Source organism: Lynx rufus, unplaced genomic scaffold (genome assembly GCF_022079265.1).
Source record: "Lynx rufus isolate CCGP_SWC_20201006 ecotype Redwood Valley unplaced genomic scaffold, mLynRuf1.p SCAF_10, whole genome shotgun sequence".
Classification (NCBI taxonomy): domain Eukaryota; kingdom Metazoa; phylum Chordata; class Mammalia; order Carnivora; family Felidae; genus Lynx; species Lynx rufus.
This window is the reverse complement of record NW_025814824.1, coordinates 72,092,684-72,110,236: the sequence shown is the minus strand read 5'-3', so window position 1 is coordinate 72,110,236 and position 17,553 is coordinate 72,092,684. Positions and strand designations below refer to the sequence as shown.

The following is a 17,553-nucleotide window of genomic DNA, read 5'->3' as shown; positions in this document are numbered from 1 at the left end:
CGAGCTTCCCAGGCGCCCCTATAAGTGCTACTTCTTGATGACATTATCATGTGTCTAGAGTCCAAATTTGCAAACTTGGATCTTATTATTTGTTCAGTTTTCCAGTCCTGGGCAGATGAGGTCTTATCTACTGAATTCACAAGATATTTCTAGTATGAAATTGGTAAAGCATTAGTTAACAATTGTGAAGCTGAACCTGCTACAACTGTCTGGAATCAGGCTAGTTGAAAACATTTTTTTAAGTTAGGAAAGTGATGAGCAATTAGCATTATAAAACCAAGGGATCTGGGTAACTGAAGGAAATATTTTTGTGAAGAAGCTGAGGAAATGTTTCTGATATTTCTGCCCCACAGAGAAGAATACTTAAACCTACTTAATGGGGCAACTTTCCCTTTAATACACCTAAGACACATGGACAAATTATTAGTGTATATGTCACTTCTTATCTAGGCTTCATGCTGAACATGCCTATTTCTTTGGCTTTTGGGATTATATCATCACTACTCTTCCAATTTCTTTCAACAAGGTCTACTAACACAAAAATATTAACTCTCTAAGCTGAAAAAATGTTTTTACTCCTTCTAACTAGTAGCTGTCCTCTCTGTCTAGGAGTAAGACCTTTTTTTTTCTGTCTAGTGTTAGAAAATAGAAATGTGGTTTCATCGTCTATGTTTTTGGAAGATCCTAGCAGTTCACTTAGTAAGTAATCTGCTTTGGGATCATAGCTAAGACAAATCAGGTAAGGAGATTAGATTTTATTTTATTTTATTTTATTTTATTTTATTTTATTTTATTTTATTTTATTTTATTTTATTTTATTTTATTTTATTTTTAAATGTTTATTTATTTATTTTGAGAGAGAAAGCTGGAGTGGGGTAAGGGCAGAGAGAGAATTCCAAGCAGGCTCCATGCTGTCAGTGCAGAGCCTGATGCAGGGCTTGATCTCATAAACTGGGAGATCATGACCTGAGCTGAAATCAAGAGTTGGATGCTTAATCGACTGAGCCACCCAGGTGCCCCTGGAGATTAGATTTTAAATAATATGATCTTGGGGTGCCTGGCTGGCTCAGCTGGTAGAGCATGTGACTCTTGATCTCAAGGTTGTGAGTTCAAGACCCACATTGAGTGTAGAGGTTACTAAAAATAAAAATTTTTAAATAATAATAATACCTTGTAAATTTATATACAGAAGACAAATAGTACCCATCCTCTTCTTATTTCTACCAAAACTATTGTCATATTAAGCCAAGTAAACATGAGTAAGTAAGCATTACTTTGTTATCATTACATCATGCCTTTGTGAACTTTACAACTGATGAAAGTATACCAATAGAGTGTAAGTTTTATTTTAACTGGAACTAGCTATTCCTAAACCAGTTATGCCTACCAAAAATAAACTGTATGTGTGGGTACAGAATTTTTGAAATTAATTTTTTGTTAAGAAATTAGTAACATAGAAATTTAAGTTATAGTTGAGAAGCAGAAGTGAATCTAATGAGCAGGTGGCATCCAATAGATCTTCTGTTTCTTATACAACCAATAAAAAGGAAAAAACGGGGGCACCTGGGTGACTCAGTAGGTTGAGCGTCTGACTCTTGATTTCAGCTCAGGTCATGCTCCCAGGGTCATGAGATCGAGCCTTGAGTTGGGCTCCGCAGTGAGTGTGGAGCCTGCTTAAGATTCTCTCTCTCTCTTTCTCTCTCCCCATCTGCTCCTCTCCCCTGCTTGTGCCCTATCTTTCTCTAAACAAACAAACAAAACAACAACAACAACAACAACAAAAACCAAAAAGTTAAGGTGGTAATTTTTAAAAAAGGAAAAAATGACATCAAAATGTAGTCTCTTGCTGTTTCATTATGTACTTAAATTTTTGAGTAGAGAAAAAAAGGTGAAATCAACCATGATTTTTAACAAATAAAATTAAATGTACAGAATTGATGAGTATCTTATTTGGTTACTTTAAAATTAAGGTTTTGATCCACTCTATTATTTTACATCATAAATTCAGGCTTTCCATGCTTATACACACAAAACATACACACATACCGGACATATTGCCCATGCGTCAAACTTTGATACCACAGACAGAAAAATAATCCAGAAAATTGTATTTTAAGCAGTTTCCTTGTTTACAGATCTTTAATTCATTGTTATGGTAGTGAAATATATGAACACCTAAAACTTATATATAAACAGAACACTGAAAAAAACCTTTTTTGTATTACTCTTCTTTTCTAACAGGTTTAACACTGACTGTCTTACAAAACAAAAGAAATGATTTTCTGGAATCTGAAGGTGTTTTAAATGGGTAAAAATGTATTTATTCATCTATGGGAAATAAACATACCAGTTTCACAGATTTCTTCACAATTTCTCCTGGAATTTAACTTTTTAAAAAGGCTTAATAAAACCTGAAATTAATCAATATCTCTCTCCTCTTCCTGAAAAATGTATTATATTAGAACACTTGAACTCAGGTCATTGCCTTATGTATTATATATTATTGTTGTCCAGAATTTTAGTTCAGTCTTGTTTCAATATCCCTGAATTATCATTGTTATTTTTAGTACAGGAAGTACCCATTTAGACTTACCCTTGTTTATACCAGTTTTGGGTTTTTTTGCTCAGCATTGTTTCTTATATCTCCTTCCTTTCTTTGGAGTTCTCTTTCTTCCTGAAGTATATCCTTTAGAAATTCGTTCAGTGAGAGCATGCTAATAATAAAATTCAGTGTTGACATGTCTAAAAATGTTTTTATTTTGCCTTATTTTATATAGAAATTATTTATTTCCAATACTGAGATCCAAATTATAAAAAGAGGTGTAAATCAAGTAGAAGCTCATAAAAGCACTTATGTCTATTATCTATCTGGATTGCTCTATATAGAAAATATCAGTAGAGATTTTTCATTATAGCAAGTGCTATAATATGGAATCTGAAGATGGAAAAGATAAACTTATGATATTTAAGTATCCATCTTTTGTTGTTGCTAAAGCATCTGTGAAGCTCACTGAGAAAAAGAAAAACCATTTCAAAGTTGTCAGATAATATTCTATTATATAGATCCTCAAAGATGAAAACCTCACATGTATAAGAGAATGAGATTGATTTCTCATGGTGATTTGTCTGTTATTGATAGGACTCAGTTAATAGTCCTTTGCATTTGGGGATGTGAAGTAGTCCTGTTTTTTTAAAAAAATGTATGACCATCAGGGTGCTTGGCTGGCTCAGTCAGAAGAGCATGTGACTCTTGATCTTGGGATCATGGGTTTGAGCCCTACACTGGGTGCAGAGACTACTTAAAAATAAAATCCTTAAAAAATAAAAAAAAAAATGTATGACCATCAAAAGGAAAGATAAAGAGAGATTAGCACAACTGGAGAACAAATCAACAGAAAATACACCAGTGCCTTTCCAAGATAAGCAGGCACAGACTAGAGAAGAATAAACTAGCCAAAAACAGTCATCTTTTTAGCCTTCAAAGTAAATAATGACACAAATATAATTCCATTTTCTTGGCTTTCCTTTGTCTTCAGTACAAGTTCCTGTGTAGTTGCACATAATCAATATATTGGAGCAGATTTCCCCTGGAGTAACTTCTCATTTGTGGTGGAATACAATTTTGTAGAAAACTCTTGTTGGACTAAACACTGCGAGAAATTGAATATTCCTCACATGGCCTTTAAAGTGATTCTTCCAGACACAGTATTAAAGAGTAAGGATATAAACTAAAGTCCTTTTGTTGCTGAGGTAGAATGGAAATTGTCTGTTTTCTGTTTCTGATCTGTGGAGAGAGAATGAGCTATGGCATTAGAGGACTTGAGTTCAAGCTCTAACCTCACCACTCGGGTGTGACGTTGGGCAGGTTCTTTCCCTCCTACCTCATATTCATTTGTAAAGTAAGCTTTACTGATGATATCTGTCTTCATCTCTTTACCTTCTAAGTTTTATTTATAATAGCCCAATTTAATTATGATTATATCGCATTTTTTTGTATTTATATCGCATTTTGTATTTCGCATCTCATTTATATCATATTTTTAATTGAATTTTAGGGGAAATTTTGTTGTAGTATGTTGACTGATTCAGAAAACTTAATATGCAACAAAAAGTTACACACAGACACTTAGAGAAGACTCTAAAACCACTTTGTATATCATTTGGCTTCTCTGTATTTCTCGGCAACCCTTCACATGACTCAGATTGTGAATTCTCACATCCATTAAGCTTCACATGACTCAGATTGTGAATTCTCACATCCATTAAGTAAAAAAAGCCTGTACATTTTTAGTCCCAGGGCATTCCTTTCAATACTTGCCATAAATTACTTTCTATCCACCTCAAATCTGAGTGGGAAGTTTGAATTCTGAGACATTCTAGTTCAATTCTAAAATACAGTCACCATAATGGTTACTTTGGAATTTTTGATAAACAGAATTAAATGTTAAATTGATTGAATAATTGAAACATGGGCCCAAGAAAAGATAAAAGCATCCTAGTTTATAGGTAGAGGCTTCTTCCAATCTCTTGAAGATGAACTTAATTTATTCAACCATTCCTTATTTGGAGCATTTACAACACTTCAGTTTTCCACTACTGTACTACAAGATTTATAGTAGTTTATTATATAATTTTATATACTGTTCTAAGAAGTGAAATGAATTGCTGGGTCAAAAGTATATACACATTTACATATTGTCAAATATCCTTCCAGAAATGCTATCTCAATTCATATTTGTGCAGAAAGTGTAAGAGAATCCTTTTTCCAATATCTTTATAGTAAGTAGGTATTATTATTCTAAGTCTTTGACAGAATTATAGGCAGAAAATATTTTATAGTTATATTACAGTTAATTAATTATAGATAATTAATGTCTTGATTATCCATATCTTTTCATACATGAATTGATCTTATATAGCCACTTTTGTAAATTGCCTGTTAATGTTCTTTGTCCATTTATCTATTGAGGTATTTATTATTTTCCTATTGATCTGTATCATATAGTAGTTTTAGTAAATTCTGTTAACTGTGTTTTATTTCTAGGTAATAGGATAACATATGCTTTTTATTTTATTCTTCAGACCTTTCTTTATTCTGATTTCTGATTTTTTACAGTGAATATGTTTTATTTTTATACTGCTCCTTGAACATACACTTGTTATTCTCATGTTTAGTAAAAAAGAGAAAGAGCTGAAAGATGAGAAACAAATATTTATAAGCTTTCTCTCATTTAGGAAGAACCTTGCTGGATAGTTTTGGGGGCTTTCTTTTGGAAATTCAGGTTCCATATGTGTTTTTTGCATCTGAAGGACTTCTTAATACTCCAGAAATTCTTCAGTTGCTAGAATCCAAGTAAGTTATTGATTTCATAACTTTTAGCAAGGGTATATATATTCTAAATGACTAACCATTATGCTATATATGCAGTATTATTATTTCTCTCTGATTCAAGCCTGCAATTATATCAAATGAATAGTTTTCCAAAGAGTTTATGTCAAGTTACACTTCTCTCCCTGTAGTACACCATCATAATTACTGAATTTTATCTTTTTTGGCAATATACATCAATCTTGTGGAGAAAAAAATGTTTCATTATTGTTTAAATTTATATTTTAATTTCATTTCTTTTGTTACCAGCAAGTACGAACACTTTATGTGTCTTTTTTTTCTGTGAATTATATGGTCATATCTTTGGGTCATTGATAATATGGAGAATGAGTGTTCTTATTTAGAGGGCCTTAAATACTGCCTGGGAAATAGGACTATGAAGTTCTAAATAAATTCTCAAATTTTTAGACTTTAAGTACTGAGGTCAGACCAGCACTGAACATTTTAAAATCATATAAAACACTTTATCACAGCATACAAGTTGTCACAGAAATATTAGACATTGGGCTATATATCAAGGAGGAATAACTGAGCTGTGACCTTAATTAAAATACAGATCTAAAAATAAATAAATAAATAATACAGATCTATTTTCCATGCTTTTGTTTTTAAATCTTAAGGCTATGGGGCATTCACAGAAAACTATGAGCTTACAAAAGGTAGTTAAAATCTAGGGCAGTTTTAAGGAAAGAGAAAAGAAAATTCTGATAAATGCAGAATGTTTTAGTCTATTACAAAGTGTTTTGATTTCATGAATTATTATTCAAAAAGCTGGAAGAAATTGGTCAATACATTTATAATAGTATTATGTGCAGTAATATTTAGTAAAATACCTACGGCAATGCACATCTTAACGAATTTTTCATATATACTGAATAAATCATAATTTAATTCCTCAAATTTATAAAGTAGAATAAATTGATATATGAAAGAAAAAGTGCAGTCGTTAAAATAATTTAATATGCAAGAGGACAATACAGACTTTCTTAAAGAATTTTTCTGGGACGCCTGGGTGGCTCAGTCGGTTGGGCGGCCAACTTCAGCTTAGGTCATGATCTCAGGGTTCGTGGGTTTGAACCCTGTGTTGGGCTCTGTGCTAACAGCTCAGAGCCTGGAGCCTGCTTCGGATTCTGTGTCTCCCCTCTCTCTCTGCCCCTCCCCTGCTCACGTGTCTCTCTGTCTCTCAAAACTGAATAAACATTAAAAAAATAATAAAACAAAAGAATTTTTCTTAGTCATTTCATGATGTCACCTAAAAATATGGTATTTTACAGCTATAATATCACACTAGTGGAGAGAAGCTGCAGTGAGTCACTGAAACTCTTTGGAAGTACAGAGTGTTATGTAGTGGTGACAGTTGATGAACATACCGCCATAGTTTTGCAGGTAAAACTAGACAGTAAGAAATACAAGCCAAATATCTGTGTAATTTATTATTAGCTCTACTATAGAGAGCTTAACTATGATATTAGTGATTTCTTCCAAAACTTTGCAAATGGACAAGTACTAAAATCATCACTATACAAAATTACTATTACCAAACTTCTTCAATGCCTTATAATTTTTAACATACTTTAAGAGGACAAAGCAAATACGGAATCTTTAATGTTATATATTGACTATTTTAAAATATATTTATAGAATAATTATAGTGTTGAAAACCTGAAATATCAAATCCTAGCTACTATGCTTCTTAACAGGTGGTAGTATATTAATCCATGATTAGTGATATGAGATTTCCTCTAAAGTAAGTGGGGGTTACCTATAAGTAAGCTGATTAAAAAACAAAAAGATTCTCGTTAAAAAATCCCTATAGTTTGGAATTTAAGATTTACAAATTCTTGACTGAATCTCCTTGATATGTTTGACTGGAGTACAAAGAAATTAATTCAGTAGGGTGGGAGTGGGGAGCAGAAACCAAGTTTGATGGTATGGAGTATAAATTAATGGCAAAGATTATGATAACATAAGTCTGATTTAATGAGCAAATGTTAACAATATGGAATTATATGATGGAAACACCAGGCTCTATTAGAGGGTTTCTTGAGAGATACCATGTCTTACATATTTAAAGTTTTTAAAAAACAATTATTTGGGGGAAATACTGTTTAGGAAAACTTTTAATTCAGTTACATAACTTACTGTCAGAGTAAGACATTTCCTGAATCATTCACTCTATAGAATTTAATTGTGGTAAAGGAAAAAGGGAATGATGGGCCATTAGAGAGCAATTCCTGGAAGTCCATTGACTGCTTCCTTCCTTAAGTAATAAGCAATCAGTGCAGATTATCCCATGGGCTTTTAAATGTATTTTATTTTGCCCTTATGAGTAGCCAGATCTCTATCTATAAAGGACCTTGCCTGAATAGGGACACTCTGTAGGTGGCTTTCTTCGTATCTAGGACTTTGGGAGATTCATGAGCTGTCCTTGCTTAAGCTATCATTCGCTGTTTGACATCTACTACATAATTTTCCCCCTACTACTTCCAGTGTGATTTTAATTTCTCCATAAAATGGGAGCCCATACTCATGTTTCTTCTCAAGTTATAATTTATATATCATGGATTCTTAAAATAGGGTAACAATAACTTCAAAACAACTGTTCAACCTAGTGAACCTTTTTATTTTATTTATTTTCTGGTAGGACCTAAAAGAATTGAATTGTGAGAAGGCATCGGACAACATCATTATGAGACTGATGGCATTATCATTCCAGTACAGCTATTGTTGGATAATTTTATATACCAAAAAAACATTAAACTCAGAGTAAGTAAACATTTCTTTGTCCAAAGTTACATTTATATTTAAGTTATTTGGTCCTCTTCTTTGAATAAAAATCGTTATGCAAATTTTCCACTTGCTCATCTAGTTCGCTTTAAGTCAGGGATCCTCCAGGTGGAGGAGCCATGCCCATAGGAATTTGGGATGCCCATAGGAATTAGGATTTGGGAGATGATGTATTTCCCCTAGACGTTCTGTGCAAATCACCCTCCCCTCCTCTACTTCACTAAGAATTGCAGCTTTAAGTGTCATGTCATTACTTTTTATTTCTGAACTTGTATGTTAAAAGATGTCATTAAGTCACTCTCTCTAAAATCTTATTAAATATACCAACAAAATAGCATCTTTTAGGGCAGCTGGATGGCTTGGTTGGTTAAGCGTCCGACTCTTGGTTTCAGCTCAGGTCATGAACTGAGTTTGAGCCCCACATCGGGCTTTGTGCAGACAGTGTGGAACCTGCTTGGAATTCTCTCTGCCCCTCCCCTGCTTGCTCTCTCTGTCTCTCTGTCAAAATAAATAAATAAATTAAAAAAATTTTTTAAATAGCATCTTTCTATACTTTCTGTCATTGATGTGCTTAACTTAAAAATTACAAAAAAATCCATGCCGAGACATTGGCTTAATTTATCATTATATGTCTCTCCTTTCCCTCATCTCTACATTTTATGAACCCACTGCTTCCACTTCCTTTTTTTCTCTGCAGTCTGGCACTTCTTCCTACATCTGTACTCATCTCTGTCTCTCAGGGCAACTCATCATTCATGGCTCTCTCATGATCAGCTCCAAAAATATTTTCATCTTCCACTGCTCTAAAGCGTTTAAGCCTGTTGTCAGTGCCTTCTTACTCGAAGCCCTTCAGTCCTATGATGAGTCAATGTTTTGATCTTCCATCTCTCTAACTACTCTTTCTCTGTCTGTACCTCTTCTTCCTTGTCCCAGTCTTCAGATACATCTGAATTGTCTTCTTTCTTCTATTTGATCCACTGGAAATCTTCCCCACTCCCATGGATTCAGTTACCATCATTCTGCATATAAATTATGATATATACATCTGCAGCTGCAGTCTCTCTTTGAAATTGCTGACATGTATCTCTAATTTTCTGTTAAATATTTCCACCCTGATATTTTATAGGCTCTCAAACTTAACATGTTCCACGGTGAATTTATTATATTCTCTATCCTCTTCAAAACAATATCTCCTCTTTTCTGCCCTTTAGCTATTTATGACCATTGCCTTTCTTTTAGTCACCAAGTTTAGAAAACAAATCCTATAGATTTAACCACTATCTCTTTTTTTTTTATTAATCCCCTCTCTCCATTTATGTTACCAGCATCTTAGTTCAGATTCTTATTATTTTATGTGGACTGTTACAATAGACTACCAACTGCTTTCCCACCTCCAGATGGCTCTCACTGTTACTCTCCATAATCTGTCAGACATCCAATTAATATTCCTAAAACCAGGCTGTTACTGTTTCACTCCGATAAAAAGCCTTCACTGACTTTCCCATTATCTACTGAATACATACATACTATTCACCCAAATATTCAAATTCTTCAGAGTATAATCTCAACTTATATTTTCAGCTTAGTTTTCACTGCTTTCCATTTTAGCTAGAAGGATTTCTCATTGGCTTGCAAATATGGTCCTGGTTTTCCTACTTCTACTTTTGCCAATACATTTCTCTCTTTCTACGATACTCTCTACTTCCTCTAACTATTTCATCTGGTGAAATTGTGCCTATTTTTCAGAAACTATCCCCAAATACCACTTTTTCTATTCAGTCTTTCCTTAATACCCGCCCCCCCAACTCACACGTACAAATAGATATTTAGTTGTGACCTCTCCATCCTTTGAACTCCTTAGCTCTTTGTCTTTTCCTCATCTTTGATATTTATCACATTTTGTTTTGTATTATCATTTTAGAGTACTTGCTTTATGGCACCTCATATTGTTTCATATGATAGATGCTTAGTAAATATTCCTTGACTGAATGAATGCATCTTTCCTACTAAATTGAAAACTAGTCTCATTCATTTTTTAAATCTCTACAGTTATCATGCAACACATACCACATCACTCACAGTAGAAGTTTTAAAAATATTTAATTTAGTTATTAGAGAAGGTAGAGACATCTTACCTTATTTGACATGGCCTGTGTGACTTTTTTCTTTATTGACTTTTTGCTTGACTCCATTTTTGTTTATCTACTGTTCTGAGCTCTTTGTATATGATTATTATTAAGTGGAAATAAGTTTAAGTTAGAATATAAGAGTCCAAACTCCCTGGTTCTTATTCCTTTTTCTATTAACAATAACCTTTGGCAAGTCATTTAACCTTGCTTTTCCTTTCTACCAGAATTGAAAAAGAAAAATAATAATTTAGATCTAAAATCTTCATTTTGAATATTAGTAAAGTCTCTGAAGCATTTTAAGCTTGGAACTTGCTTATAAAGCATTAAAGCTTTATCAAGATCTTGGAAGTATTATAGAGGTAAAACTGCTTTGAAAAAATTTTTAAGTTGTTTTTAGATTGCTTTCCACATATGTTCTAGAGGTGCAATTGAAGTATAAGCAAAAAAGAGGAGATTCACACTTATTCTTACCCAGATTTTCAGGGAAACAAACCCCACTAATTATGTAATAGCCTGAGATAGTTTTATGTTCAGGATGTGACGAGCTATTTATTCACAATAAGATGTTATTATAAAATGTAATTATTTTCAGACTTCTAGGTATCTCAGCTCTATATTTTTAGATTTATAAAAACATTTAAGAAGTATCTTAATCAACTGACCAAATGAGGAAAATTCAACATACAAAATAAAATTGCTCGAGTTACCTTAGTAGTTCATATCATTAGTTCCTGCTTGAAAAATGTGTTAGGACTCCTGAGGACTACTCCCAGGTTTGATGATTTGATAAGAAGATTCACAGGACTTGGCATAGACTTGGACTCATGGCTATGATTTATTATAGTAAATGGTTACAAGGCAAAATCAGCGAAGGTAAAAAGTGCATGGAGCAAAATCCAGAAGAAGCTAGAAGGAAGCTTCCAAGAATCCTAGCCTAGTGGAGTCACACAGAATGTGCCTAATTTCCGCAGCAAAGAGTTGTGACAACACTTATAAAATATCATCTGCCAGGGAGACTCACTAGAGACTCAGTGCCCAGGGCTTTTACTAAGGACTGGTCGAGTAGGCACTGTCTGCCTAGCACATACCAAAATTCTAGACTCCAAGAAGGAAAGCAGGTGTTCAGCAGAAACCACATTGTTTGTACTGTTTAGGCACAGTGAGTGACTCTTATTGGTCACTCTTATGAAATAGCTCACCTGAGAAAGAAACTAGCTGGGGAAACAAGAGCCAAGAAATTAAGAGAGCCCTTATCTCAATGATATTGAGACCCTGGATCCGACAGTGTCTTCCCTGGACTTCTTAGTAATATGAACCAATAAATTTCCTTTTTGCTTCTTAGGGTATTTAAAGTGGATAAAGGTAGTAGAAATATCTATCCAAAGCTTAAGACTCACATCTGATCTGCTTAATAACCATAGAAGAAGAAAAAAAGTAGTTTTTAAAAAAATTGAGATACAATTGACATACCACATTGTGTAAGTTTAAGGTCTACAACATGCTGACTTTATGTATTTATATACTGCAATATGATTACCCATGTAGAGTAATGATCTTTTTAAAAAGCGTTTTTTTCTAACAGTTCAGGAAAAAAGAGCCAGGGAGGATTCTAGTGAGCCTGGCTCTGGTCACATATTCATATCTGAACCTGGTACTTTGGCCAGGGAGATAGAATATTTTAGTTTGTGTCAGTCAGCTAGCCATCCCTGAGTCAGTAAGGGTATGAGTTAAACTCTCTTCAGACACACTCTCAGCATCCCCTAGATTTAGCTGGATTGTTAAAGAATGGAGGTGGAGCCATCTTTTCAAAAGAATGCTGAGCCTACCACACTAGCATTACTTTAGCCAGATTATTCTAATAATATGAAATGTCAAAAGGAAATGAACTTCCAATAAGTAGAATCAGACATCAAATGAGTACAAGAATAGTAATATAATCTTTTTTAGGTACCATCTTACAGAAAAGGCACTTCATCATCTAGCACTGATTTATGCAGCTTTGGTTTCATTTGGGCTAAAATCAGAAGAACTGGATGTAAAGGTATTCTTTTCTTACATGTTTGTTTTAATAAACCAAAATTATACTCAAACTCAAGTGCCCAGCTAGTAAACTAAAAAATTCTTAAAAGCCTTTTAACAGTTATTCAAATTAATAAATATTCTTTCCACTTAAACTTCTGTTCTAAAAGCCTTTAATGAATTTAAAGTCATATTTTATCTCTTAATTACTATTTGGCAGGATATGAATAAAAAATATTTGTTGATCAAAAATGTTTGCTTATGAAAGATACACTCTTTTTATCTGCTGTAATCATCTCTAACCAGTGTCTTTTCTTTGTTTTCAATGTCCCGCTCTGAAATTTAGACACTTCCCCCAATTCAGGGCTCAGTCCTCTTCAGTTATCACTTTATACTCTTTCCTTAATAAACTCAGACATTCCCACAAATTTAGCTTTCATTTCTGAGTATAATCCTTAAAAATTTCCTGATTTTTCTTTAGATCTGTACCTGTATTCTAGCATTCTACTGGAAATCTTCACATGAATATCCCACAAGTGCCTCAAACTCTGCATTTCCAAAACAAAACTTCTCATTCTCCCCAAACTTAGTTTACGGCATTACTATTGTAACCTAATCAGTAGTAGGTTACTATTGTAACATAATCAGTCTTTAGAACATGTCCCTCTATCCTACTCCTGCTATTTCCCAAATTCAGGCCTTTGGAGTTTTAAGCAACTTCCTGACTAATGTCCTTATTTCTAGTTCTACTCCAGTGCATCATATATATTGACATCACTTATATTTCTGAAATACAGCTGTGAATATTTCACTTCCTGGGCTGTAAGCTCCTGAAGGAAAGGAAACATGTTTACTTGTTTTCATATTCCTGGCACCCAGCACAGTGCCAAGTACGTAGTAGGCTCTTAATAAATAGTTGTTGTTACGTTGAATTTTCTTGCTCACAAGACCTTCCATAGCTTCCTACTTTATTGAAAGAGAGATCAAACTCAGCTGGTTTCAAATTTCACAATTTGGCCCCTAGTAATCCTTCCTTTAGCATCATTCTACTCACCATTTCCTGAATATGACCACACTATCACCTTTAAGCCATTGCACTAACATATCATCCCAGCCTGTCTCTTCCTTCCCCCTAACCACCAGCCTTCATAGTTCTGTCTGTTTTTGCCTGGCTCAAACACTACCTCCTTTAAGAAATGTGCCCAGTTACACGGCTCAGGTTATGATCTCATGGTTTGAGGGTTTGTGCCCGTCAGGCTTTGCACTGACAGTGCAGAGCCTGCTTGGGATTCTCTCTCTCCATTCTCTCTGCCCCTCCCCCACTCGTGCTGTCTCTGTCTCTCTTAAAATAAATAAATAAACTTTAAAAAAATGTTCCCCAGTTATACCCTCTCAGGATAAATCTCTCCTCCCATTCTCCCAGGGGCACTTTATGCCTTTATTATAGTATAAAGTATTCATTCATGTACCTTCCACCCTGGAGGGTAAAAACTAGGCCCTTTTTCTTTGTAAAATGTATAGCATCTAGTACATTACTTTATAAACAGTAAAAATATTCAACAAACATCTACTAAATAAAATTAAATCAAAACACATTAAAATATGTCACCAATACTCAGGTCTCCCATTCTTCTGACTTAATAACATTATTACATAAAAGGGGCTCCCTAGACTCATATTATTTTAGAATATATTGTTGCTTTACCTCACTGTATTTAGTAGTATAGTTTTTGGCTTTTTAGGAGCACATCAGTTATGGGTTTAAAAAAATTTTTTTCAGGCATCTGAAGAGCCTAGCCATAAAAGAAACATGAGGAAGTTTAAGTACATTTTCTTAAACTAAAAGAATATACTGCTATTAGTGTTAGGCTATGTTTTATTCTAATGTCAAAAAAAGGTCTATGTCTTTATGAACTCATTTTGCAGAAAAATGCATAGATAAACACATATGCAAAATTTTGAAAACAGTGTTAGGGGGTTTCTGAATCTCTCAAAGCCTAGCCATGAGCTCCAGAATCCTTGCTCTAATAAATTAAGGTAATATTCATTATCATCACCATAAAATTGTGCCTTTATACATTTATATAAATGTGTCAAATCTTCTCAAAACATCCAAAACTGAAATAAAATTAATTTGGAATCAAACAGTGTTGTTTCTATACACTCTATATGTACTTAATACAGTTTAAAGAAAATCCTTCTTTAGAATACATGTATTCCCTATGTATGTATTAACAGTCTTGTATTTGTTACTCTTCTTGTGAAATAAAAAATTGTCATAATGATTTTATAAGGTTTCTACAGTCTCTATTTCTTGAATTTTCACTACAGGACAGGGTGTTTATATTTCTAAGATATGACTGTTTAGGGCAGTATTCTCTATCCACATTAAACTGCTAACCCATGGACTATACTTCCTTCAAATGAATCTAAAAGATGAAGGTAAAAATAGAACTGAAAGCAGAAGAAAAAGGCTGGCATTTCGAAAGAGAAGGGCCTGGAGGAAAACACAACTGAAAGACAGGAAGTAGGAAATATTAAGAAACTTTTTTTAAAGTTTAGTACACAGAGCATAGTATCAAATAAGCCAATATTGGGTGAACAATTCCCAAAATACTCTAAATCAAAACTTTTTTTCTTTTCAAATACACATCAACTTCATCTGTAAATATCCTTTTTTAAAAAAGTATTTGAAAAAGCTTGCAGTATATTTTTAAAATTCTTATTTTTGGTAACTATTAGAGTTAACTTGGAAAAGCAAAATATTAAATATTATTAATGATAATCTAAATTGCTTTGCTTCTAACATAGGTGAAATATAAAACCAAATATGTTATTTTAACAAATTATTAATAAATGCCAAATGGAAGTAAAGAAATTTAGTTCCAAAAATTGGAAAACTATAAAGATACCACGTTTAAAGAAGGGAAGAAAATTGCTTAGACTCACAAAATATGCTGGATTTCACATAGATACTTTAATAAGTTATATCTAAAATTATATTCAAAGGTTAAAATCAGGGCTTTTTTCTTCTAATTACAAACAGTTTTTGCAAGATATATTTTGCTCCCTAATATTTCCTATAATCTAACATATAGAAAATATATTTTAGCTTGTACTTGCCCCAGGAGTGGAAGAGGCTGCACTGATAGTTCGACAAATTGCTGATCACAGTTTAATGACCTCGAAGAGAAATCCTTATGAATGGTTGGATAAATCCTGGCTTGAAGTTTCACCATCTAAGGTTCATCCCCTAAATGTGTAAATTAGATATTTGCAAAGCAAGTATAGATACATATACTTGAATTCTCTTTTTGGTTGCATATTTTTGTCCTATAATGTTTGCATAAGCATATAGAACAGTAACCATAATGTACAGTATTTATTTAGATCATTTTCCAGAATCATGGGTATTTTGCAACTTGACAGAAGTATTTTAATGAACTTTTAATGCCTAATATTTTTAAAACATAACTTTTTCTAATTCATAAATTTATACATTTAAGAGTGGTAAATATGATAATAGCAAAATTCCATCATTGCCTTTGTCAGTAATTAAGTTACATAATCAAAACTGAAAGTAGAGTTGTAAAATATTCGTAAGATTGAATAGTAACTTTTTAGAAATTCCTTCAGGTTAAGCATAATATGTCTAAGTTCTCATACCAACCTTATATCTCAGTTTCCTTTATTTTTTTAATATATTCAAATCATGAAACCATAAAAAAAGAATAATAGAGCTTTTTATTTACTAACATGGAATGACCTTTAAGCTATATTAAATGAAAAATGAAGTTGTGGCATACAGTGTGTATCCTACCACTTGAACAAGGGGAAATTAATATTTATATGTGTTTGTAAGTAAATAAAATATCTCTGGAAGAGATCATGATAATGCTATCAAGAAATGATAACATTAGTTATCTCCAGACAGGAAAACTGGGGTAATGGGGGGCAGGAAGATGAGAGTTTTTACTGCACACCTTTTTTTATAAGTTTATTTATATATTTTTTGAGAGAGACAGAGGGCACAAGTGAGGGAGGGGCAGAGAGAGAGAGGGAGACACAGAATCTGAAGCAGGCTCCAGGCTCTGAACTGACAGCAGAGAGTTGGACATGGGGCTCGAACCCACAAACCATGAGATCATGACTTGAGCCACAGTCAGACGCTTAACTGATTGAGCCACCCAGGCACCCCTACTGCACATCTTTTAGTACCCTCTGAATTTTGAACCATGTGCCTATTTTGCCTATTCAAAAAATAAAATTATAAAGCAAATAAATATTCGTGTATTCATATACATTAAAAAATATTCATGTATATTAAATCACAGAATTTTTATATGCCTAAGCAAAACATAGTACTATTGGCAAGTATGGGTATAATTAATTATGGGATGTATATATGTCTGCAGTTTCCCTATTACCAAGGCATGTCTAATCTACTCACATGTCTGTCATTTGATTTTATCAAAGAGGGTGCAAAAAGCCAGTATATCCCAGAAAGAAGAGGGAATATGACAATAATAAAAGATGGCTGCTATATTTCTAGATTATTATGAGATCTCTCTGGAACACATTTTTAGGCCATCAAGGTCAGTTCTGGTTGATAGAAGTTTTTCCTCTATTCTTCACAGCAAGGCTTTCCTGAAACTACAACATCTGGTAGATATCATAAACATGGTTCATCTTAAATCAAATAGTGATAGTAACATATGGCCTACAAAGGATGAGCTAAAGAAATCTTGAGGTACTAAAGTCCCTGAAAACGTTTTCATTAGACAATTTACCATTAGAGGGGTGCCAGGGTGGCTCAGTCAGTTAAGCACTGGACTCTTTGGCTTAGGTCATGATCTCACGGTTCATGCTTGAGAATCTCTCTCCTTTCTTTCTGCCCTTCCCCAGCTCGTGCTCTCACTCTCAAGATAAACATTTTTTGAAAAAAGAAAAGAAAATCTACCAATATATAATACAATTGTCATTTGAAGGAGATGAACTATAACAAGTTTTTTGGATGAATGATTGAAATGAATGAACTTTAAGATCTTTCCCAATTCTGAGAGCATATGAATCTTTTTTTCAAATATTTTCATTTATTTTTGAGGGGGAGGGGAGGGGCAGAGAGAGAGGGAGACAGTGGATCCAAAGTGGGCTCCATGCACAAAGCAGGCATCATGCTGTCTCCATCAGCAGAGAGCCTGATGCTAGGCTCGAACTCATGAACCACGA

At 33.5% G+C, this 17,553-nt stretch overlaps 1 protein-coding gene across 1 annotated transcript in view; it reads left to right on the top strand.

The window, feature by feature from the left end:
* SHOC1 (shortage in chiasmata 1) overlaps positions 1-17,553 on the top strand; it is an 84,574-nt gene that overhangs the window by 61,530 nt on the left and 5,491 nt on the right. The window contains exons 19-25 of the mRNA XM_047067743.1: positions 2,242-2,308; positions 3,537-3,715; positions 5,236-5,353; positions 6,664-6,775; positions 8,034-8,155; positions 12,253-12,346; positions 15,437-15,568. Coding sequence (XP_046923699.1) covers positions 2,242-2,308; positions 3,537-3,715; positions 5,236-5,353; positions 6,664-6,775; positions 8,034-8,155; positions 12,253-12,346; positions 15,437-15,568 — 824 coding nt within the window. The remainder of the gene's footprint in view (positions 1-2,241; positions 2,309-3,536; positions 3,716-5,235; positions 5,354-6,663; positions 6,776-8,033; positions 8,156-12,252; positions 12,347-15,436; positions 15,569-17,553) is intronic.